At 35.1% G+C, this 26,021-nt stretch overlaps 1 protein-coding gene and 1 long non-coding RNA gene across 8 annotated transcripts; one reads left to right on the top strand and one right to left on the bottom strand.

The window, feature by feature from the left end:
* The first annotated feature begins 1,334 nt into the window (after nucleotides 1–1,334).
* Nucleotides 1,335–6,001, top strand: LOC110611421. 2 transcript variants are annotated; one of them, XR_006350179.1, is made up of 3 exons: nucleotides 1,374–1,658; nucleotides 4,183–4,513; nucleotides 4,642–6,001. It is a non-coding gene; the product is annotated as an uncharacterized LOC110611421 (long non-coding RNA). The 2 variants fall into 2 exon arrangements; XR_006350178.1 differs by having other exon boundaries at nucleotides 1,335–1,658; nucleotides 4,183–6,001.
* Nucleotides 6,002–7,737: 1,736 nt separating this feature from the next.
* Nucleotides 7,738–20,875, bottom strand: LOC110611420 (peptidyl-tRNA hydrolase, mitochondrial). Of its 6 annotated transcripts, none has more exons than XM_021751746.2 (9): nucleotides 20,535–20,875; nucleotides 19,401–19,596; nucleotides 19,224–19,311; nucleotides 18,988–19,055; nucleotides 10,861–10,911; nucleotides 10,705–10,778; nucleotides 8,336–8,394; nucleotides 8,180–8,256; nucleotides 7,738–8,052 (listed from the first exon to the last, which is right to left on the bottom strand). In XM_021751746.2, the coding sequence occupies exons 2-9, from the start codon at nucleotides 19,506–19,508 to the stop codon at nucleotides 7,927–7,929; spliced, it is 651 nt and encodes a 216-aa protein (XP_021607438.1). In that variant the 5' UTR covers nucleotides 19,509–19,596; nucleotides 20,535–20,875; the 3' UTR covers nucleotides 7,738–7,926. The 6 variants fall into 6 exon arrangements, with proteins under 6 accessions (XP_021607438.1, XP_021607437.1, XP_043810720.1 ...); XM_021751745.2 differs by having other exon boundaries at nucleotides 20,495–20,874; XM_043954785.1 differs by having other exon boundaries at nucleotides 20,480–20,873.
* Nucleotides 20,876–26,021: the final 5,146 nt, after the last annotated feature.

Genomic DNA, 26,021 nt, shown 5'->3' with positions numbered 1-26,021 from the left:
TTAATTCAAATAATTACAATAGTATAAAAATGATTTAAAAATTCTTTATATAAAATTATATTACAGTTATTGATTATACTATAATTCATAAGATCAATATCTATAATAAAATTGTTGTTTTTTAATCGTAAAATTTCTCCTATCACGTACAGTACTAAACAGGCTCTCCACGATGATAGCTGAAAAAACATAGTGGTTGCCAAACATGTAGAGACTCTGTCAAAAAAGGTCGCCTTCACCTTGGGCGCTAATCCAAACCCCTTGCAGAGATGAAACAATTTAAAATCCAAACCCATTGCTTTGCAGTGATGAAATACTTGTTTATACCTGATTTACAGTGGATCACCCAAGGTATAGATAACTGAAATATCATCTAATTTTGGGCAATTAATTCAAAAATTTCAACCTTTGTGTATGTTTATATATATTTTAATTTTAATTTAATTCAATATTTACATTTTCATATAATTTTAATCAATTTGTAAATTTTTAAATTTAATAATCTATATGATAATTTAATAGTCTACATTTGTTATTATTATTTATATAAATTAATGATCAATTGACTAAAAAAGACCTAACATTTATATTATTTTATATTTTAATCTAAACATTTAAATTTTAGATTAATTATATTGTATAATTTTAATTGATTTTTAAATAGCGTTTAGATAGAATTAAATGTAATATTTTATTAAAATTTATTGTTAAACATATAAATTATTTATTTAATAATTAAATTGTTAATTTTAATTTTAAAAATTAGCTAAAATTATCAATTTATATAAAATTTAAATGTATAAATTAAAATATAAAATAATATATACGTTAGTTTTTTTCAATCAATTAATAAAATAATACTACACATATCAGTTAGATTATTGGTATATAGACTATCAAATTGAAAAATGTGTAGATTAACAAAAATTACATCATAATTAACGTAAAAGTTAAGCTAATTAAATTAAAATTAAAATTAAAATATAAATAGGCCGTAAATTTTAGAAATTTTAAGTAGAATGACCTTTAATATTTTAAATTTATATGAATAGAATTTAGATAATTTTTTTTTATTGAGGGTCATTGCTGACGTAAAAAAATGCATGTAAAAGTGCAAATTTAAAAATGTAGAAAATAATTATAAAATGAAATGACAGGTATGGGCTTTGGAATGACAGGCAGATATAGAAGAGCAGCGTTTGTTTTGAGGGATTGTACGAAAGAAAGGTTGTTCTGTCTAACAAAATCTAACACTTTAGCTTAGAAAGTTTGTTTGGTCCAGTATTCACCTGCTCAGCTGGTAAACCCCCCGACAAATCTACCAGTCAAATTCATACTTCCTCCTTCCCTTCTTAACCTGAAACCTACACTTGTCATTCCCCATTCTTCATACAACATTATGAAAATAAATTCTCTGCAACTTTCATAACTTTATAATTTGCCAACACCATGATTTTCTTTTCATTTCTTGACCCCATTTATGATCATCATTGGCTTCTTCTCATGACAACATACATTCTGCAAATATACACTTCCAACCTTTTTCTTTTTTTCTTTTTCCTTTTTATCAATACTATATATAGAGAGAGCCAATAGAATTTAAACTCCAAATACGTCACTTTATAGTTCAATATTAAGACTACGTACAAGGTTGTCGGGTAAGTCATCTTCAATATTTTAGTTTTCAACTGTTGTTGGCAATAGTTACGTTGTTATTTTTTCTTCTTTCTAATTATTTCAGTGTTTTCTCTTGTTGATGTAGTTGTTTTGCTATTTAATTCTGTTTGTTGTTGTTCTTCTTAATTTCTGATTATTTCAGTGTTTTTTCTTGTTCATGTGGTTATTTTACTATTTAATTCTGCTACAGTTTTGTGTTTTTATTACTTGCGTGCTGCGTAATTAAGCTCAAAGGAAAGTTTCCTTTGATATATGAATTTGCCAGTCAATTGGATTTTTCAGATTAATTAGCTTAGATAAGCCAACACTATTGTTTGTTAATAGTTTAGTGATTAAATCATGGGATTAAGAGTTAAAGAAAAAAAATAAAAGAGTTGTGTTTTAATGTTACACGTTTAATTAGCTAATAGTCTTTGGGTTAATTAAGATTTATTGAAAATATATATATCTTAATGTTAAAAAAAAATATTTCTCCCCTTCTTTATTTTTTATGAGATCTATGGATTCATTTTAATTTTAAAATAGGATTTTTTACCGATTAGAGTAGTTTAGAACAATGGTTGAAATTAAAATAGAAAATAGAATTTCAATGGAAAATCACAACTACGTTTATGTGTGTGTGAAGATTTAGGTTTGGGCTTATTGTAGTTGGCCCACTGTAAGCCCAATCTAAAATCTTGTTTTCGGGCAGGTCAGCCCAAAACTAACTAATTGGAGCCTAAATTTAACCGTTTAATATATTTAATTAATCATAAATTTTATTTAACTTTTTATACATATTAAAAAATAAATTTTTTTATTAATTTTTCAATTATATTAATTTTAAATATATTAAATTTTAAAAGATATTTTAAAATTTTTTTAAAAAATAAAATAAAATTAAATAGAATTATAATAATCAATTTAAATGTTATTGTAATTTAAAAAATAAATGAATAATAATTTTGAGATAATTAAAAAACAGATAAAAATTATAGAATTGAGAGAATATTTATTTTTTTAAAATCAATTAAATATTTATTGTTATTAGTTGATGGTTAGGGACAGTTTATTTATTCTAAGTGTATAAAATTTTTAGTTGTTATTATTGATATTTAAAATAACTGATAAATGTATATATTATATAAGTCATGTTATTATTAAAATAAGCATATAAATTTTTTGAAAACAAAATTAGTATATAATTATTATTTGAAATAATATAATTATGAATTTATTATATAATATTATTTAAAAAAATAAATATTTTTTATTTTTATATTATATTTATTTTTTAAATAGACAAATAAAATTAAATAATATAAATAGGAGGAATGATTTAATGTATATATATACACACACATTCCCCATTTATTAGTCTAATTTATTGGTTTTTAAAATTATAAGACCAAATAGTTTACTTTTAAAAATAAAGAAATTCATGTGTAATATCACTAAATTAAAATAAATTAAATCTATAAATTTTCCTTTTCCATTAAATTTACTGTGTTCTTAATTAACTTCAGGGAGGTTGCAACTGCATAAATAGCATTATTAAATAAGTTTTCATACGTATATATTAAAAAATATGAGATGAAATCATACATATCTTTTTCTTTTAATTAGAGATTTGAAATTTAAATTCTAATATAAAACATCTTTAAAACGAGTGTTTGTCTTTTTAACGACTCTATTTAATCAATAACTTATTTATATATCAGTCATGAAAATGTTTTCATGTTTTGCTCATTGTCTTAGGCCAGTTGGGTTATTAGGGGCTTCTCCTGTAGTTTTGTTCTTTTGTGATTTCCTATAATTTTTCTGCTGGTTTTGGTAAGTAAATTGTTGTGCCCTTAGGTTGGCATTGACGTTCTGGGTTTTGGCTTCTGGAATGGTTTTAGTTTTGGAACCCTAATTCCTTTTTTTTTTTTTTTTTCCTTTCATTAATAATTTTTTAGCTTTTTTTTTTAAAAAAAAAACTGATAAAAAATGCAAGAAAATAATACAAGGGAATCCCCATGTGCATGGGAAGATAAGTTCACATTGCAAATTTCATATATATATAGTATCGATCCTAGTATGCAGGCAACTGGTAAGAGTAGAAATTAACTGTAGAGCAGAAGTGTATAAATAAAGTTAAGGGTCTCCGACGATGGATCATGGGATTTTTTCTAAGTACAGAATGCAAAAAACCTTTTTAATAAAATTTAAAGGTGTAAATATGTATTATGTATTCATTCACTCACTCACTCGTAAATTTAAGTTATAAATTGTTCTGAAAATGGAATGCTCAAATACAAAAACCAAAGATAGATAGATAGATAGATAGCAACATAGCATACATAAAATAATAAACCGATGGATCATCCCCTAGCGTTCTTTATGACTAAATAACCAACATAAAATCAATTCCATTCTTCAGCTAGTGAAAGAGCCTAATTAGGAATATCTCTGTGTATATATATATACACGCTACTATTGGAGATGGTCACTAACCCTCTTGCTGGGGATCATTTTGGTTAAAAGTGGAGGACATGAGCTCAGATTCGCAGCTAGGGCCATAGCCAAACGTTGAAGCACCGAGTGAAACCAAAGGATCCGAAGTGGGCACAATCAGATTGTCTTGTTGCTGCATTTGTTGATGTTGCTGGCTAGTAAAAGCTTCCTCATTGATGAGTGAATTGAGAAACGAAGAGAAGACATCATCAGTGCAGTAATTGATATCTCCATGTTCGTTGATAGGCCCATGAATGATGCTTCTGAAATCCATCCCGCAATTACCATAACCAGAATTCAGCAAACTTGAATATCCATGGTTGGGATTACTATTTCCAGTAATTTGATACTGATAATCTATGTAAGTGCTTTCGATGTATACATTTTCTTTGTCCCCACTGGGGGTTTCTTCCACACCAGCACCAGCCCCAGCAGCTGGATTCTTATTATTACTCTTAGGGCTTGATGTTTTGCTCTTTGTTGCTTTAGATGAAGAAGCTTTGTTTTGATCAAGACATTCAGGTTTGAGGGGCTTGTGGGTTCTTGGATCCATTCCTTGGCTTATCAGCTTTTTGCTCAGGTGAGTGTTCCAGTAATTCTTGATCTCGTTATCTGTACGCCCTGGAATTCTCCCAGCTATCAATGACCACCTATATAAGCCAAACATAATGTACCACTGCAAATTTAGATAGTTAAACATTTCCAACGAAAATGATGCATTTAAACCCAGATGAATTATAAGTAGCCATTATCATCTACCTCTATTGGCAGGCTCTTTGAGTCTCAACAGTTCAGTAAGTGCTTACAGACACACAAGCGACTTATTTGTACGCAGTCGAGTACAAGATATTGATGTTACCATGTGAATATCATCAGTTCATTAAGTGTTTGCAAACACATAAGACGCATATTTATAGTGGAGTGCAAGACATTGATGAGTATGATTGTTGGTTAACTTATTCTTGTCAGGTTCTTGAGATGAATTATAATAGGAAAAACCCAGATAAATTTACTAGAAAAGATAGGGTTTTGAGGTAAAATGGAAAGAACCCAGATCGTTTCCTGATCTAGGTTTCTCTAATGGGATGATAAACAGAGAAAGGACGAGTGAACCAAGCCATTTTCATGAAGATGAAACCCTAGAGCTGTCTATGACTGAACTCATTGAAGTAACACAATCAAGAAATCCACTAATATTTTCTTGTTGAATTGTTATATATGTATGTATACAAAACTCACCTGTTTCCGAGAAGTCGATGCAAGCGAAGAATGAGATCTTCTTCATCAGGGGCGATCTGACCACGTTTAACAGAAGGACGGAGGTAGTTCATCCATCGGAGGCGGCAGCTTTTGCCACAACGGAGAAGTCCAGCTCTTTTTGGCAAGGTACGCCAGCGACCTTCCCCTTTTTTCTTGATGTAGTTGGCTAGAAGCTCATCTTCTTGGGGTGTCCATGGCCCTCTCTTTAACCCTACCTTGCTGCAACATGGTGTCTTGGCCATTGTCACTGCTTGTGCTCCTCCTGAAGAAGCAGACATTGATGGGTTTCTCATCGTCTTCCTCTTCCTTCTTTCTCTAGGCTATGAATCCAAGAAAAGTATGGATTTTCATATGTTTTTGTTATTGATTGGGATTGGGTTGGGTCTTCTTTAAGGTTTTTGGACAAAAGCTTTGGCAGTGCTGATCGATAAAGAGAGTGATTTTTGTCCACTCACTGATTAAGAGAATGAAGAACACGCTCCTGAAAAGTATGGTGGCAGTTTTTGATGGGATGGTGACTTCATCCAGATAACCTACGTGTCATTTTAGTGTATCCCAGATTAATGGAAGACCCATATGTTATTTTTTATGAGATTAAGGGCTTCGAATTGATGGTACCGGTAGTTTATTATTTTGTTTGTAAAAATATATTAAACTTATCGAAACTTTTATATTTTATTTATAAATTTATGAAAAGAAAATATTTATTTTTATAAAGCAATCATTTATAGAAAATATATTAAATTAAATATTGATTTTTAAATATATAATTTTTTACAAATCAATAAAATAAATTATATTTAACTTTAATAATAAAAATTAGTAGTAAAAACGATATTTTAGTCAATTAATTATTAAAACAGGTGTTATATATTTAAATTCTTAAAATTGTTACGGTGTCTTATATTTCTAAAACAATGTTATTAATTTTTATTGCTTTAGTAATTTTTTTTATAAAATAATTAATGTCTATGTTTTTATATAAATTTAAAAAATAAAAAATACATATATTTATATATGTTTGAAATATTATCACTTTTTGTTAACGTTATATAATTTCTATAATATGATTGATCGATGAAAGTGGATATTAAATTGTAGAAAATTTGCAATACAACACAAATATTTCCATAATTGCTAATGCAATCACTGAGTTATCTTTGGAATTTATGCTTCTAGAGATCGCTATCAGGTAGAGCGAACATTTGGTTAGTTCAGTTTTAAATTAAATTAAATTAAATAAATTGAAAATTAAAATTTTAGTATTTATAAAAATCAAATTGAATTGATTTTGATTAAAATTTGAATCGAACTGAATCGATCTAATTCAGTTCGATTCGATTTGATCAGTTTGAATTTTTAATAAATTTTTTATTTTTTACATTTTATTTTAATATTTTAAAATTTAATTAGAATATTTTATCTTTAATAAGATTTAATTTATATATTATTTTCACTAATCAGTTCGGTTCGATTTTTTTAATTTTTTCTGATTAAAATTAAATCGAATCAAAATAATTAAAAATTTTAAAATTAAAAATTGAACCGAATCAAAATGAATAAAAAATCAAATTAAATTTTTAAATTAATTCAATTCCTAGTTTACACTGAACTACAGTACTGGACGCAGCCCATAGACCCGCAAGACCTTTGAACACAGCATAGCAGGCTGCACCACTGCAGGATACTGGACGTAGTGTTGTATGTATGGTGCATACCCCTCAACTGCAGCAGCACACACCTGTCTTTCTTTTTTAAAAAGAATTCTCAATTAAATTTCTACAATTGTATATTTGATTGCTTTGTTTGGGTTGATTATGGTTTCTTATTTCGATGATTTATGGGTTTGATGAGGTAAATGAAATTCATTTTTGTATCAATTAAGATTTTCAGTTTTCAATGTTTCATTTCAACCGAACTAAATGGTAAATTTTACTAAACTATAACTTACCCTATATTTTCAAATTAATTAATTTATAAGTCTATTAACAAAATTTTAAAATATATAAAAGTAGATGAGTTCAGATACTATTTGAGATAATTAAATTCGTTACGTAGAGTTACCCTTGAGAAAACCCTAGCAAATCACCCAACATATTTCGGAGAAAACATTGAAATCTGTCTTAAATTATGCATTGGCCCTTGTTATCAAGGTCTCAAACACTTAAATTAATTTTAATCAAAAACTCCATTACTACTACATAATGCATAATTTGTCACTTGTTAGATTTCCCAACTAGTAACTTGACCTTAATGATGGGTAGCTTTGATCAAAATTAATTTATGTGTTCTACCATAATTACAATAAAATTGAAACGAGTATTATTGTTCAAAATTTTAAATAAAAAATCAGGATGTAATCATTAAAAAAAATGGTAAAACTTTCAACTTTTACCTCTGATACGCCCACAATATTTGGGCGGACAACTATATTCATAAAAGAGAATTCTTCAGAAAGAGTTTCAACACATCTAAGGATCAGTGAAATTATGTAAAATAAATCCAACACCTAGCCTAGGCGTGCTCTGATCTTAAATGCTTGTACTTCTGTTCTTGGTTGAAATGTGTTGCACAATCTTTCAAGCCTTTTGATAAAAGGCATTTTAATGCACCAACTCCCTCTGGTATGGCAGTATCAATCTTGTTCAAAAAGAAAAAGCATACAACATAATGAGGATTTTGTGAGAGAAATGATGTTATAGCCAATGAACAAATATCGTAACGAAGTATCAAAATTCGTCAAGCTTATTTTCAAATACCAACTTACTCGCTCTCGAAAAGTTGCATTGAACTTCTGTAACAAGAAAGCTTTGGGATCCATTTGACCCGGAGGCCTCCCAATTCCTAAGAATAATATGAAAATAATTTAGGTTGTAGAGGGAATCCAGGAAGGAAACAAAATGATGTGAGGTGTCAAACTTACCGATTCTCAGCCGAGCAAATTCTCTATTTCCTCGAAAATGATAGATGACACTTTTCAGACTGGAAAGAAGAAATACAATGAAAAGGATCATGCACAAATGTTTGAAAATGATAAACAGTGAGAATAACAAAAGGATAAATGGTTTATTCATCAAAAAACCAAGCATTGAGTATAATTCTAAGCCGTTAACAGCTCACTGGTCATTGAACCTAGCAGCTCGCATGTCTACAACAAATTTGGAGTTGCCTACAAAACCAAATTAATGTACAGTCCTTAGGACGTAGAACTACCATGGCAATAGGACATTAATGTTTCAATATGGAAAATAAAATCTGTCTTGAATCAAATACCAGGAATGGCATTATCAAACCCCAGGAGGGGTTAGAGATATTAAATTAGGGGTGTGCATCGGTCGGTTCGGTTCGGTACCGAATCGAACCGGCCAAAACCGAATTAACCGAATTGTTTCAAAATGTAAACCGAACCGAACCAAATAAGATAGAAAACCGAACCGAATCGAACCGAACCGGTTCGGTTCGGTTCGGTTCGAAACCGATTTTTGAACTTTTTTTTCTAATTTCATTGAATTATATTATAATTTGGACCAAATAACATAAACAAGACGCAGTTCCACAAGCAGTAAATCCATCAAATGAACTGTAGCACTAAAACTAAAGGAAAAAAGAAATCAGCAAAACACTAACAGATCAAAGTAGCAACAAAATTTATCAGAAACACAATACCAAAACACTCAAAACAAAACCCAAAAAGCATAATTCAAACACTTACAGCAACCAAATTTCATCCTAGAAAGAACCCAGAAATTACTCACCAAAAAATTTTCTTAAAAAAAAAATACCTGAGCTAACTCTACCAACACGATGAGACTGAGCAACTGAACCTTCTTTGAGTATTTAGAGTGTTGTTCTACAGCCTGTGAGAGAGACGGTTGTGAATCACTGAAACTTACAAGCTAAACTTACAAGCTAAGTTCATGAAACTTACAGTGAAAAGAGTCTCGCGAGCGACGGCTATGAGAGAGAGAGACGCGAGCGATGGCCGTGAGAGAGAGACGCGAAGGGTGGCAGGGTGAGTGAAAAGAGTCTCGCGAGCGACGGCTATGAGAGAGAGAGACGCGAGCGATGGCCGTGAGAGAGAGACGCGAAGGGTGGCAGGGTGGGTGGCCGGTGGGTGGCTGTGGGACTAACGACTGGGGTGGGTGGCTGTGGCTACGGATTGAAGACGCGAAGGATGGAGATTAGGGATTTGGTTTGAGAGAGACAAGGTATGCGCCGCGTGAAGAATGACGAGGGATAGGAAGTGAATTGATATAACCTATAATAAAACGCTGCGTTTAAAATTAAATCGGTCGGTTCGGTTCGACCGAATTATTTTGACTCCAAAACCGAACCGAACCAACCAACCCGAAATTTCTAAAAATTAAAACCGAACCGAACTGATTTTATTTTAAAACCGAACCAAATTATTAAATTAAATCGGTTCGGTCGGTTTATTCGGTTCGAACCGAACAGTGCTCAGCCCTATATTAAATCAATCATTTGCAAGAAAAGAAATTCAAATGAATTCTTACACAATTATACATGAATTGAAATAAAAAAATTTTCTAAATTAAAAAAGATATAAGTTCTTTCATTACAAACATGAGAATTGATAAAAAAAATCAATTGAATTGAATTTTTGCAACTTTCTTGATTCTAAACATGGGGTAAAATTTGGAAAACTACAATGAATATCCATCTCAAATCACACATCAAGGCTTAGACCTGGCCACAATCTTATTCGAATTGTGAACCGGACTGGAACCAAACCGGTCAATATCAGGAATGGAACCGCCAAACAAATTCACCTCATGTACCGAAGAAAGACCATTCGTTTGGAGGGCCATTACGGGCCTCCCCCCTACATCTTCTAAATCCATATATTATAGCGCAATAGATATTAATGTAATTGTAACTTTAAAATTTCAAAGCAAAGTCAAGCCAGAACCAGAACTGAAACCGAATTGAAACTGTTTCAAACCATAGCAGTTGAACTGAACCATTTTGAACCAAAACCAAATCGAACCAAGGAGCCCAAGCCCATCAAACTAGCAATTCCAGCCCAAATTGAACAAAAACCAGCCCATGTCTTGGACTACAAGGGATGGCATCATTGATGGATGATGCATTATAATAACTGAAACTAATTGATTTTATTTCTTCCCCCTCCCCCTCTGCCCTCAAGCATCCACCCACTTTGCATGCCTCTAACCTATAAGCACAATTTGACAACCGTTGAACATATTATTTGTATAATTGTTTGCATATTCCTCTATTAGTATCGAGGAAGCATGCACTAAATAACCATACCCATTGTGCCTTCCATGTCCTCCTTTGTGTTGAAGTCGAAGCACTCCACATGGCAAGTCCATATCATCATGAACCTAGAATTGCAGAACATCAGATATGCAAAATGAAATACCTACCAAACAATTCAAGAAAATATGCTAGGAGCAAGCAGATTACCACAATGACACGATTCAGAGGTAGCTTATAGTAAGCCGCAAGTGGCCCAGTCTGCATTTAAGAAATATACAAGCAATTATTTTTATTAGATTTTATACATTGAAAACCTACTGATAACTCAGATCAATAACTTTCAAACATTCGCTACGCTTTCCATAATTTATCTCTGTTATAAGTTATAGAAAGTAAAGCCTCCCCATCCGATGTTGGGCGCCCCATAAATGTGCCACGCACCAGTAAAAATTCTAGGCGTGAGGGGTGTGTTGAATCCCATATCGGTGGTTGTGGAAAGGGTAATGTGCCCCTTATATGAGCTATAGGCACTCCTCCCCCTTGAACTAGCTTTTGGGGTGAGTTAAGCTTGACCCAAATTTAACATAGTATCAGAGTCACTCTCGTAGAGATTTAATTTTTTCTCTCGTCAAGTTTTAAAAATTTTCTTAGACTTAGGGTTCTGTTCATTTGGGTTACCCATAAAAGGTAACATTTGGATCTCACCATCGCCGAAGTCGCCACACCATTCCCTTGTCAGATTTGAGGTTTGTTTGCCGTTCGGCTGTTGGGTGGAGGTGTTTTAGGTACTATTCATATTCGGGGGTACTGTTCACATGTACTGTTTATCGACACTGTTCATCAGTACTGTTCACGTGTACTGTTCATCGGTACTGTTCACGTCGAGTACTGTTTTCTGATTCTGTGTTTCTTTTGTTGCTATTGTTTTGGGTTGGTTGTCCTTATGGCTGAAGTTAAAACCACCACCGTAACTGATGTGATTCCTATGATGACTAAAATCACAGAACACAAATTGAATGGATCTTCCGATCAGGGAATTTTGATATCTGCAGATGAGTATGCACAATTCATCCAATACCAGGTATCTTTAAAATCCTCTAATTCCTCCTCTATCACTGCAATTGCCGAGTCAGGTAATTCTACTGCATGTCTTGTGTCTTCATCCTCCAAATGGGTTATTGATTCTGGTGCTACCGATCATATGTTAGGTAATTCTAACCTTTTGTCCAATCTTGAGTCTCATACATCGCCTTCTTATGTTACTCTTGCTGATGGCACTAAATCTTTTGTCATGGGTTCTGGTCATGTCAACTTAACCCCTTCTCTTTCTGTATCCTCTATATTATGTCTTCCTAAGTTCGTGTTTAATTTGCTTTCCGTGAGTAAACTCACTCGTGCATTGAATTGTTGTGTCTCATTCTTTCCTGATCACTGTGTTTTTCAGGATCTTTCGACAAAGCAGATTATTGGTAGAGGGCGTGAGTCAGAGGGTCTTTACGTCTTGGATCAGCAACTACCTCGATCTCTGGTATGCTCCACGCGTTTAACACCTTTTGACGTTCATTGTCATTTGGGGCATCCTTCTCTCTCGGCTTTGAAGAAGTTATGTCCACAGTTTCATTCTTTGTCCAATTTGCCAAACATCATCGTTTACCTACACTGTCTCAAGTCAATAAACGGGCTTCGTCCCCCTTTGAGTTAGTCCATTCAGATGTTTGGGGTCCTTGTCCTGTTGTGTCTAAGTCTGGCTTTAAGTATTTTGTTATTTTTGTTGATGATTTCTCTCGTACTACTTGGTTATTTTTAATGAAGAGTCGTTCAGAATTATTTTCTATTTTTTGTGCATTTTATGCTGAAATCCAAACCCAATTCAATACTGCCATCCGCATATTGCAAAGTGATAATGCTAAAGAGCATCTCTCTAGGGAATTTCAATCTTATTTGTTACAAAAAGGGATTCTTCATCAGTCTTCTTGTGTTGCCACTCCTTCACAAAATGGAGTTGCTGAAAGAAAAAATCGACATCTTCTTGAAGTAGCCAGAGCCCTCTTATTCCAAATGAAGGTACCTAAATGTTTTTGGGCTGATACTGTATCCACTGCTTGTTTTTTGATCAATCGCATGCCTTCCTCCATCCTTCATGGTGATATCCCTTGATACGGATCCAATAGGGCAAATTTCTAACAATGGTGTGGAGCAAACTTATGTCATTCAAATAGATCTAAAAGGAGTTCAAAATCATATTCATATGATCCATATATATTTGGGGCGTGCTTCAACTCATATGGGACAGATTTGGTGCAACACTTGCAATCATAGGCTTAGGGAGCCTAATCAAACCTATGGGCTAAAACTACACAAAGGGAAGCCTAAAGTGAAGATCAAGTAAGGCTTTTGTGAAGATTCAGCTTTGTTATGATGGGCTTGCTATATTGTTATTATTTAACACTTGTTTTATTTTAGCTTTGTTTGGGCTTGTATTCTGGCCATACTTTATCTTTTAAGTTTTAAAGTGTTGGGCCATGTTTTGGGCTTATATTTTAATACTTATGTGTTATTTTAGTGTGTGATTGGGCTTGGGCCTTATGTGTTTAAGTCAGGTCCAAGAAGAGTGTCTTAGGGTTTTATTTGTTTTTCTCCTTACTATATAAGGATAAGAAACAATTGTAAGAGGAGCTTTTAATCAAAATTTCAGAATTCTTCTCATGCCTTTGGCGTGTATTGCTTTGAGTGAGAGTGAGAGTGAGGATTTGCTTTCATCAATTGCACCAGGAATCTTGGCTTACTTATCAACTATTCGTTGTGGCGTTTGTCAGATTCTCATCTAAATCCTTCGATCATTAGTGTTTCAGCTTCTCTAAGTGTGGGATGCCATAGGAGGTGGGTTTATCAAATCTTTGGATTCCATATCTACTTGTGCGTGTGGATTTAAGGCTTGTGCCATAGGGTTCCGCGTCATCCCTTATAACATTTTGTTTCCCACTAAATCTTTGTTTCCTATTGAGCCACGTATCTTTGGTTGTACTTGTTTTGTTCGTGATGTTCGTCCACAGGTTACTAAATTGGATCCCAAATCACTCAAATGTGTCTTCCTTGGCTACTCTCGACGTCATAAAGGGTATCGTTGTTTTTCTCCTGATCTGAATCGGTATCTTGTGTCTGCGGATGTAACATTCTTTGAGCCCACTCCGGTTTTTCCGCCATCATCTGTTTATAACACCCAGGAGGAGGAAAATGACCTTCTGTTATACACTGTTCGCTCTCTGTCTCCTCAGACTACTCCTACACCTTTCGCTCATGTGCCAGGTCGCCCTCCCATCTTTCATGTGTATTCCAGACGCTTAGAGGACTCTGACTCCGTTTCGCTACCTGCTTCTTCGTCGACCGATCCTGCTCCCACTGATCCTTGATTTGGATTTGCCCATTGCTCTTCACAAAGGTAAACGTACTTGCACTTATCCTATTTCATCTTGTGTCTCTTATGATCAATTATCCTCATTTTCTCGTTGTTTTGTCACTGCTTTAGATTCTATTTCAATTTCCAAAACTGTTATTGAGGCTTTGTTCCATCTTGGTTGGCGTGCTGCAATGGAAGAGGAAATGATGGCCCTTGACACTAATGGTACTTGGGAGTTGATGTCCTTGCCCCCAGGAAAGCGGGCTATTGGGTGCAAATGGGTGTTTGCAGTGAAAGTAAACCTTGATGGATCTGTTGCTCGCCTCAAGGCCCGTTTAGTGGCCAAAGGTTATGCACAAACTTATGGAGTTGACTATTTTGATACATTCTCCCCAGTTGCCCAGCTCACATCTGTCCGATTGTTTATTTCATTGGCGGCTACTCATGATTGGCCTTTGCATCAACTAGATATTAAAAATGCTTTTCTTCATGGTGATCTTCAGGAGGAGGTTTATATTGAGCAACCACCTGGTTTTGTTGCTCAGGGGGAGTCAGGTAAGGTTTGTAGACTTTGAAAATCCCTTTATGGCTTGAAGCAGAGTCCTCGGGCATGGTTTGGCAGGTTTAGTGAGGTGGTCCAACAGTTTGGAATGAAGATAAGTAAGTGTGATCACTCAGTGTTTTATAGAAATTCTGATAGTGGAGTAATTCTGCTTGTAGTATATGTGGATGATATCGTTATTACAGGAAGTGGCATTGCTGGCATCACATCCCTAAAAGAATTTCTTAAAACACAGTTTCATACAAAGGACCCAATCCTTGAAATATTTCTTGAGAATCGAAGTCATGCGGTGTAAGAAAGGCATCTTCTTATCTCAAAGAAAATATGTTCTTGATTTGTTAGCAGAAACAGGAAAATTGAGTGCTAAGCCTTGTAGTGCCCCAATGACCTCTAACCTTCAACTTACCACAGAAGACAGTGAGCCATTTGCAGATCCTGGAAGTTATAGAAGATTAGTTGGCAAGCTGAATTATTTGACGGTGACTCGTCCTGATATTGCATATTCAGTGAGTGTGGTAAGTCAGTTTATGTCTTCTCCTATTGTTGCCCAGTGGGATGCTCTGGGACAGATTCTTTGTTACCTTAAAGGGGCCCCAGGGCGAGGCCTATTCTATGGTAACCATGGGCATTCAAATATTGAATACTTTTCTGATGCTGATTGCGCAGGCTCGAAAGTTGATAGGAGGTCAACTACTGGGTATTGTGTTTTTGTGGGAGGTAACTTGGTCTCATGGAAAAGTAAGAAGCAAAATATGGTCTCCTGTTCTAGTGCTGAATCTGAATATCGAGCCATGGCACAAGCCGTTTGTGAAATCTTGTGGGTACGTCAACTGTTCGAAGAAGTTGGGTTCACAAATTCGGTGCCTGCTAAGTTGTGGTGTGATAATCAAGCAGCTATCCACATTGCCTCCAATCCAGTATTTCACGAGAGGACTAAACACATCGAGATTGATTGTCATTTTGTTCGTGAAAAGGTCCAACAAAAGATAATATCAACAGGACATATCCGAACTGGAGAACAATTAGGAGATATTTTCACTAAAACTCTAAATGGGACTCGAGTTGATTATATATGTAACAAGTTGGGCATGATTAATATTTATGATCCAACTTGAGGGGGAGTGTTATAAGTTATAGAAAGTAAATATGTTAATATAGGAAGTAAATATTGATAGATGGGTCAGTTGCTTAATCTCTAGATTGTATAATCATAGGCTTGATTTTCCTTCCTGTTTAGATACCGTCTCTCATATATAAATAGGTTGTAATCTCTATTGTGAAACAACAACAAAATATTATATTTCTACAATCTCAAATTGTCAAGGATCAGATAAAGAGTGAGAAATCTGAAAATTTACCAAGTATGCATCAAAATAAAATTAGGAATTTTTCCAAAATTTCTCGCTCAAGTTTCATATATTTCTAAAACTCATGAATATTTAGCACATTTTTTAAATTTGGAGGTATACGATAAAATAAGAGTTGGTACTGTTGATCATAGTAAGTCCCTATAGTGGTTGATGAAGTGACTACGAGTTACTATAGCAGCACCAACCCACTTATTTTTTACATTAAAATCCAACATTATAGGCAAAATTTGGATTAAAAACATCAAAACAAATCCATTTTGGCATAAAATCAAGACAATCAATCTATTCAAAATATTACATCAAAGTCGGTGACACTTAGAAACACTAGATTAGCTAGGAGATCTTTTTCTCCTATTCAAACTGGGCATGATAAGTATATTGTTGTTCATTGTCAATGATGGCCCATTTAGTGGTGTGGCTGCTAATAAAGGGGATCCCAACTAGAAGGCAATCATTGAAGTTTTGCAACAAAAGAATGTGATATAAAGGACTGCATGGCATTGGAAGTCTTATTGGAACAAGCTAGAGTCACACTTGACAACTAAATTTGATGCTTAAGCATCATGATGCCTCAGTGTGAACACTCGAGTTTGTCCATAACCTCCTTGCTTGTTGCTTTGTATTAGCCTCCCATTCCAGCTTCTCTTCTAGCATCTCAAGTTAAGCCAGATGCATTGCTAAATTGGCTTAAAAGGCAATCCACTTGTTGCATTATTCTTATATGTTGGTTGGGCTACTCTGAACATTGACTCCTGTGCTGCATTAGGACAATCTTGTTGAAAGTCCCCCCTTTGTCCACATTTAAAACATACATCACAAGCACCTAAATATCTTTTACCATAATTGGAGCATTCAGGCAAAATAGGTCGAGAGAAGTACCACTTAGGAAGTTGCTAGATTGTGATGAGTTGCCCTTGAAACTCTTTATCCTTTTGCTCTATTGTCATTATTATTTCCCAGGTTTGTAAATGGAGTTGCAGCTAGAGGATTATTGTGGTTCCCTCCTAGCCTTCTTAGTTCTTACTGTTGGGTTCCCCCAATTTTGGTTTTAGCTTTTTATCTAACTCGCAACCATATCAGTCACATGTTGATTTGATGTCCATCCATGGACAAGTGATTGTTTAATTTGGGTCAAGTTTGACTCACCAAAAGCTAGATCAAGAGGGAGGGAGGGTGTCTAAGGCCCTTATAAGTGGCACATTACCCTATCCCAAACCGATGTGAGATTCAACGCATGGGCCTTAGATACTCCTTTGAGCTAACTTTTGGGGTAGTTAGACCACACCCGATTTAATATGGTATCAAAGCCTCTCCAACGACATTGGGCCACCCGTAAATGTTTCACACTCAAATGTAGTATGGGTGTAAATATGGACGTAAGAGAGAGTGTTGAATCCCAAATCGATTTGGGATAGGATTAATGTGCCCCTTATAAAGGCTTTAGGCACTCCTCCCCTTGAGCTAGCTTTTAAAGTGAGTTAAACCTATCTCAAATTTAACAGTAATAAATGCAGTTTACTCCTTTTTAAGTCCATTGACAAATTGTTCCACTTCCACCTCCATTTCTTCGATGGCAACTATGGTGTTAATTTGATCAGTTTTTTGAATTATCAAAAGTACTCCGAGATAGATTTCTCTTTCTATGTCAACTTTTAAAACTCATGCATCTTTTCATTTCGATTGAGGCTTTGTTCAAAGAATTGTGCCCGAATCATGTAAGCCATTTGAGGCTTTGTTTGATCATAAAACCACATTGTGGTGTCTCCCCCATGGAAAATCCCACCATTTCAATGGCTATTGGTTTAAAGAACCTGAGAGTATTGCCAAGCTTTTCACCTCGAAAAAATAGGCGATGGAATCATTAGCTTCCCTACCCTCATAAATAGGCAGTCCCAAAGCTTTTTTTCTAGATACAAAAAATCTTTCACCATGCTTCATTAACGAAGTTTGTTCGACGCTAGGACTTAGACTCAAGGCCATCAAAGCCCCTATTAAGTCATTGTTATCTCAATATAAACTCAATTGTTGAATAATACCTCAAATTGTCATTAAAATGTAATAGTTTGAATACAACTTAAAAACCAAATATTCCAGCCTTGACAAAGTAAACCATACAAGGTGAATAGCACATATCTCAACTTCTTCTATAGACTAGAGCGTCATAACCAGCCCGTGTCACAACAACAATAGCAATACTACCATCTACTTTCATATTGCATTAAGTATCCCAGGTACATATCCAAATAAATAGGCAACATAACATGTTCATACATAAAAACATTTGGCACAATTTCCAGCTATTTTATTTAAAATAAACACACGTGGCTAAAATTATGTGGTCAACATTTTGTGAGTATACTTCTAAATGCAGACTGCATTCACAATGAATTACATTATTTCAAGATTTAATTTATAATAAATTTTGTCCAATACAGGAACGTAATTTTACATCACAAAGGATCTGTCACGGAAAGAGAAATGTTTAAAGAATAGAAGAAGGAATTAGGGAGATTTGAGGAATGAAGAGGGAAAGGATGGAGAGAAAAGAGTGAGAAAGAGAGAATTAGGGAGGAAATGACAAAAGTTTAAATTCATTCAAATTTCTAGAATCCTAACAAACTCTTCTAGCGCCCTTTTATGCTTCCTTTCAACAGAATAGCAAACTATCACTTTTCTATTTCCCGCCTTTCTAGAACAATCTAATTATTTCTTCCAAAACTACCCTTATCCTGAATCTCTTCCTCTTATATGTAACAATATTGTCCCCATTAGTACATTCTTGTCCCTAAGAATGTGAGAATTGAGGAAACTTTATGAATTTGATTTTATATAATTTTCATCACACCATTGATAATGAACTAATGACTTGTATAACATATTTTTCCAAAAAAAAGAAAAAAAGAAAAAAATATTATGTATTGTTGTATATTACAAATTGCATCCCTATAGTTTAATAATAAGCCTCGACTATATGAAGTACATTTTAAACTATGGTAACCACTTACAGATTCACCACTCAGATTCATGTAAGTTTGAGGCTTTGCAAGAAGAAATGGTGCTTCACCAACAAAACCTGACATGAATTATGAAACCTTTAAGAACACATAGTTGACTATTTGTGTGTGTGTGTCTGTATGTGTGTGAGAGAGAGAGAGCATGCATGTGGAAGAATGAATTTGTGTGTGCAATGTGTATGCATATTTGCACTTTTGAAATAAAGCTTAGAAAGAAGTTCACAAGCCTTCTCCAAAGATAGCTTTGCAATGAACTGTATTCATCAAAACCCCTTGTGATTCAGCAAATGCATCAATCATATCAAAACCCACCTGCTTGAAGCAAAATAATGGAATTTAGAAGTTAAATAATGATAAACAAACTTAAAATTAGAGCTTTGACATGAATGATTATAGTATAATACATTATGTCGAGTTCCTTTGAATTTCTCGCCAGGATTTCCCAAGCCAACAAAAAGCCATGGTCGTGCAACAGCAGTGCAGAAGCAACACCTAGAAACTCTGTGAAGCATCTCATCTCATATGTTCCAACTCCTTCCACTTCAGTGCAATAGAAAGGCCAAGAAAATGCTTTTGCCCTTCAATTAAATTTCTTCTCACCTGTGATGAATAAAATTAAACAAATCAAATTCATGTCAATTTAGCCCCATGTTAAGGGAAAAGAATGCCAATTAAAAAAAAAATTCAAAGTTTACTTTAAAATACTTGTTAATAATCAATAATCAAGATTAAGTTAATCTTCCAATATTAAATGCCTAATTATAACTAAAGCCCAAAAATAATCCACTTTAAAAATTCTCAAATCCATTTGAGACATGCATTAACAATTATCAAGAGCCAGCTTTACTCCCAAAAATAGCTGATCAGAAATAAATTTTTAAAATGCCGTCCAGGCCTACGCCAACACTTTAAATATCTGCTTCCTCACATCCACACCACATTAACACATTTACACATTTCACAACCAACCTCAAGTGGCAGTTCCAAAGTTTTGAAACATATACAGTACAAGTACCCATGAATCGTGATTTCATTGTACCACTAAAATAACACTCACATAGTTGGCAAGTTAGCAACAAAGCAATCCTTAACCATAAACTGTCGTGTAACAAACATGTAGGGATTGAACAGAAATGACAGCCTAATGAAGCTCCAAGACACAACAGCAACCAAAGAGAAATTTAGAACTTTGACTACTAGTGTCTCATACAGGGAACCATAGTGTCACAGCATGAACAAGAACAGCCAACTGAATACAGCACAAATAGAGAGTGATTTCCGAGTTACATCATCCCAACTACAAGATGTCAAATATGAATATTTCCATTATAATCCACTGATTAAATGTTAATAAGTCTCAAAGTCAGGAGAATTCAGGATCAAATTGGGAAATGATGTTTGCATCCATTCACAAAACAGAAAATAAAGAAAGAGAATACCAAGTCTCTGGACTGAGAAGCTGAAGGTGAAGTATGTGGCTGGCCTGAAACGCTGGTACCTCTCGGAATAGAGGTTTGGGGCTGTAAGGGGCAGACTACCTCATACTGAAGCTGTCGAAACCAGAGATGCGTGAAGGCTGGGATTGCAAGAACCGTGGGGGCGGTGAAAACGGGTTTGGGTGAGTTCAGAAGAGGCTGATTTAGGGAGATTGGGGCTTCGTGATTGATGTGCTGGCGGGACGGCGGCGCTTCTGGTCGAGATGGGGAGGGTGCAGTGGGTGTCGTAAGGAAAGAGGGGGTTTTGAATGAAGGGACTGAAAACGGGTACTGGCGCCCAGAGTGAGCTCAAGAGTGTCGGAGTGGCGTGGGGTAATGGTGTTTGAGCTTGGAGAACGAGGAAGGGTCCTCTGTTCGAACGGAAGCGGGGTCGTTTTTGGATAGAGGAGCTCTATTCTCTTGGTAAATTTCAGCTTACCCCTCCATTTTTCCCCAAGTTATAATTAATAACCCTAATTTCTAATGTTCTCCCTTCAAATTTAGTAGAAAAATCTTGGTATATATAGACTCCAAATTCCTAAATCCAATAACAAAAAAATTAACGAGGGAAAATAAGTGAAGATTAATTTAGGACATTTTTTTTATTTTTTAATTTAAGGGCTCAAAATTAATCTTATAGAAATTAATAATCAATATCAAATTAAATTATTTTATTTGTTCTTTACTTTAATTAAGTCTCCTCCACTGCAAGGTTGGATTAAGGTAAATATTGATATCTCTTTAAATTCGCAATTTTGCAGTCAGATAGAGGTTAAGTGTGCTGAGACAATAGTTTTTCGAGAGGCATTGAGCTGGATTAAAGAGTGCGGATGGGATCGAGTTTTTTTCAAATCAGATGCTCAGGTTCTTGTTGTGTCCATTAACAATGCTTCGTTAGATGATTTATCACCTTTTAGTCTTTTGGTTCAAAATTATAAATTGCTTCTATCCAGTTATAAAGAAAGTTATAAAGAAGCAAGATGTGGTTTTGTTTCTGAGTCAGGTCAAGGAGTTTGGATTCATGTTATTCCTCCTCATATAGTTTTTTTTTTATCGCTTTGAATTAATGATATTTCTCTTCTTTATTAAAAAAAAATTATTAATTTATGGCTAAAAATAAAAAGCACTAAATTTTTAAAAGATAGAATTTAGATGTACTAATTTAAAATTAAAATTAATTTATATTCTTCACTTTTTCATTTTTTAAATTAAAATTAAAGTTAAAATACTAATTTAATTAAAATTAATGAAAAAACCATTAAAATTTTAGAATTAAAAAGTTGATAAAAATTAAATTTTAATCGAAATAAAAATTAATATTTGACAAGAATACAAAACTTGCTAAATATTAATATAAGTTGTTAATAATTTATGTTAAATATTAATATAAGTTTTTAATAATTATCCAATAATTTAAATATTTTTAAATAAAAATATAAAAAAATAAATTTGTAATCTTATATCTAAGTCAATATTCTACTCTTTCTCACGGTAGATATAAAATTATAGATTATAAATTAATTTGAAAAAATTAAATTTATAAATTATTATTGCTGTTGTCATTATTATGTGCATTTTATTTATCAAGTCATTATCATATGTATTTTATTTATGAAGCTTTTTTATTTTTTATTTAAATTATATAAATATGTTTGTTACTCAGTTTAAAATTGTTTCTAATCAAGGAGAATGTCTTAAAAAACACGAAAATAAATGGGAGCAATTAGCCATAAATCAGATTAAAAATGGAAAAATGTAAAAATTTCATTCTTGAGTGCACCAGCGCATTCTACCTCCAGTTTACTAAATACTTAAATTTAAAAAATAAAAAATAAAAAATATAAATAAAAACAAAAATGATTAAAAAGTACATAATAATAATGATCTAAAAAAATATCCGACTAATTAATTTCTCTTTAAAAAAATAATTAAATTGATACATTAAAATCAAATCAATTCAAATTAAATTTCAAATTTAAATTAATTTTTATTATTATATTTGAATTATTACGAATTCTATCGTATAACTTTAAATTTTACTTCGATTTTGATCTTTAAAAAACTTATTGTTAATTTTAATGGGCATTCATATGCTAAAAATAATCTTAATCTTAATTATTTAATTTACTCATAATTTTTTTCAGGTGAGATTATTCAAGTTATTAATCACTATATGGGTTTATGTAATAGTAATTACATTTTTTAAGTTATACTAAAATTTGTCTAATATTATTGTTTTTGGAGTAATGCAATAATTGAAAATTAGCAATTTGAAAAATTCTTTTTTATTTGTTTTTATCCATAAATATCTTTTATTAGAGAAAGGCATGACCAAGTCTGTCAATAAACAGTGTAAATACACCGCCTTAATTTAAATAATTTAGTTTCTAAAAGTTTTATTTTATTAAAAAAATAGTTTATTCTGTTAAAATTCATCATTATAAAAATTTAATAATTTAATTTTCTTTTCTATAATAATTTTTTAATTTTTAATAATTTAATTGTTATAATTTTTTATGACCGCTGGATTTCTCCATCCTGGCCCAGGCCTGGATCATAGCCAAAAGCCCATCTTGGAAAGGCTCACGCACCTGATATGCACAACAAGCCTGGCTCATTCAACCTTCAAGGCCGGGCTCAACCAAGCTTCTTCACCCAAATCGGTCCAGTCCGCGACCAGCAGGCCCTCTCCTCTCAGACTCAGCGTCCGGCCCGACTCTTGGCTCAGCCCAGTATCCAGAGCCATACCCAGACAGCCTAGCAGATCCGCTCGAACGTACGCACGAGGAGAATCAGAGGCCGTTACGCATGAAGCAGGCTGCTGATACCCTCGTACATCCGAATCTGTATGTCAGAGACGCGTGTCCCAATCATGGAAAGGCCTTTACACGTCATCAGCAAGCATAGCGAAATGGATAAAAGGGGGAACCCCCCCAGAAAGTTTAAGTTTTATCTTTAATACAAAAACCCTTGTAAAACCCTACTCTATTGGATCTCAGATCATCAATTGGCGCCGTCTGTGGGAAACGAAGGAGATCTTTTCATCACCGGAGTTTTCACTTTCAAAACCCACTGAGATCCACGATGGCAAACCACCAAGAAAGTAACCTTAACATTCCAAATGACTTGAGCTCTGCCCAAGATGGGCAGCAGTTCTCCTTCTCTAGCCCTACCACGTTGAATAACCAAACGCCTATTCCTCTTAATCCCTCGCCAAGCTTGGCAGGGAATACTCCCACCATGACTCTGTCTAACTAGGACATTCAAACTATGGCCCTCCAGCTACAGACTACTGCTCACTGGTTGGGGCAGATAATGCAACAGAGGGGCCTTAGCACCCCAGTAAATGCACTCCCAGTAGTGGAAGAGCCCAGAACCAATGAACCCCGACCTACCTTTGACCGCCTCCAAACTAACAGCCACGATGCCGGGGAAGAGGAAGAACCGGAGGCCCGAATCCATGGGAGAAGGGCAAGAGAGTTGATAGAAAATGAGGAGGCGGACAACTATTCTGCCGGAACAACCAGGGAAACGAGAACTGAAACAGAGGAGGAGGAATACAGCTGGGGCAAAGGATCCAGCCCGGAAGACGAGAAAATGAACCAAAAGCTGAAAAGGTTGAAAGAGCAGCTCTTAGCCGAGCTAGGTAAGAAAGATCAGAGCCAAACCTCTTTGCCCACCTCTTCTCCTTTCTCAAAGATAGTGCAGCAGGAGATCGTTCCCAATAAGTTTATGATGCCGCCAATGGCGGCCTATAATGGAGCTGGTAACCCGAGAGAGCATGTCATGAACTATAAGACCTTTATGGAGTTGCAAACCCTGTCAGATGCCTTAATGTGTAAGGTGTTCCCAACAACACTCTCGGGACCGGCGCGGGCGTGGTTCAACAGCCTGGAGGCCGAAAGCATTAGAAGTTTTGGAGATCTTGCCACCCGCTTCATCAGCCGGTTCATAGCCGGGGTGCCAGCCGATAGGAAGACGAGCTATCTAGAAACAGTGAAACAGAAAGAAGGTGAATCACTCAGAGAGTATGTTGCCCGCTTCAATACGGAGGCCCTGCAGATTCTCGAGCTGGATGAAGGAAGAGCGGTGGAGGCCATGCAAAAGGGAACAACCTCTGCCGAGTTCTTTGGTTCTTTGAGCAGAAAACCTCCGACCTCACTGGCTGAGTTGATGAAGAGGGCGGAGAAGTATATAAGGCAGGATGACGCCTTGGTGACGAGTAGATTTGCTAAAGGGATGGCCGGAAAAGAAAAAGCCCCGGAGGAGAGAAGGCCGGAGAGACACGAGAAGAAACATGGAAAGAGGCCTGAGCCGTACAAACAGGCTTGGGAGAAAAGGGATCAAAGGCCTCCACCTCCTCCTCGGGCTCTTGAACCAAGAGTGCTCCCTCCTTGGGTTCCCGAGAAGCCAACCCCCCTCAACGCTTCCAGAGCCGAAGTGCTCATGGCAGTCCAAGATAAGGAGTTCCTCCAGTGGCCCAAACCCATGAAGTCGGAAGCAGATCAAAGAAATCCTGACAAGTATTGTCAGTACCACCGGAGCCATGGGCACGATACGAATAACTGTTTTCAGTTAATCGCGGAGATTGAGAGGCTAATAAAAAGGGGACACCTCAAAAATTTTGTGAAAAAACCAGAGGGACAGAGGCCTCAGTCTGGTCCGACAACTCAGACGCCTAGAAGAATAGGACCTGGACCAGTGAATGATGGGTCCAGTGGGACCATCCACATGATTGTTGGAGGAACGGGAGGACGGATGAGCCGCCGAGGAAAGAAGAGAAACCGGGAAGGAGAGACTAGCAGTAGTGAAGTCATGCAAATCGTTAACCACTCTCCCATGATCATCACCTTCTCCCCAGAAGATGCTCAGGGTATTCAGATGCCCCATGATGATGCGCTTGTCATTGAAGCTATCATTCATAATTATCGGATAAAGAAGGTCTTAGTGGATGATGGGAGTAAAGTCAACTTGCTACCATACCGAGTGTTTCAGCAGATGGGAATTCCAGAGGAACAGCTGGTTCGGGACCAGTCACCAATCAAGGGGATCGGAGGAGCACCGGTTCTTGTAGAGGAAAAAGTAAAGCTGGCTCTTACCTTGGGAGAAGCACCCAGAGATCGCACCCATCATGAGGTGTTTTTGGTGGTCAAACTCCCACTGAGCTACAATGCGATTTTGGGGAGGCCTGCGTTGTTCAACTTTGAAGTTGTCACCAGCATCAGATATTTAGCACTCAAGTTCCCAACAGAGGAAGGAGTGGGAATGGTTCGAGGTAGCCAGGATGAAGTACTGGTACTGAGCCATACTGAATATGCCAGAACCGACCTGTGTAAGAGATGTTCAGAGACTAACCGGGAGAGTAGTAGCGCTTAACCGATTCATGTCGAGGTCGGCAGAGAAATGCTTGCCATTCTTCAAAAAGTTGAGAAAAGTACCGAATTTCGAATGGACAGAAGATTGCCAAAAGGCCTTCGTAGAGCTTAAAAAATATCTCAGCTCGCCTCACGTGCTCAGCAGTCCCATAAAAGGAGAAGAACTTCTGATATA

The sequence above is a fragment of the Manihot esculenta genome, chromosome 3 (genome assembly GCF_001659605.2).
Source record: "Manihot esculenta cultivar AM560-2 chromosome 3, M.esculenta_v8, whole genome shotgun sequence".
NCBI classification, from domain to species: Eukaryota; Viridiplantae; Streptophyta; class Magnoliopsida; order Malpighiales; family Euphorbiaceae; genus Manihot; species Manihot esculenta.
Note: the sequence above shows the minus strand (reverse complement) of the source record. Positions and strands in the feature narration are given on the sequence as shown.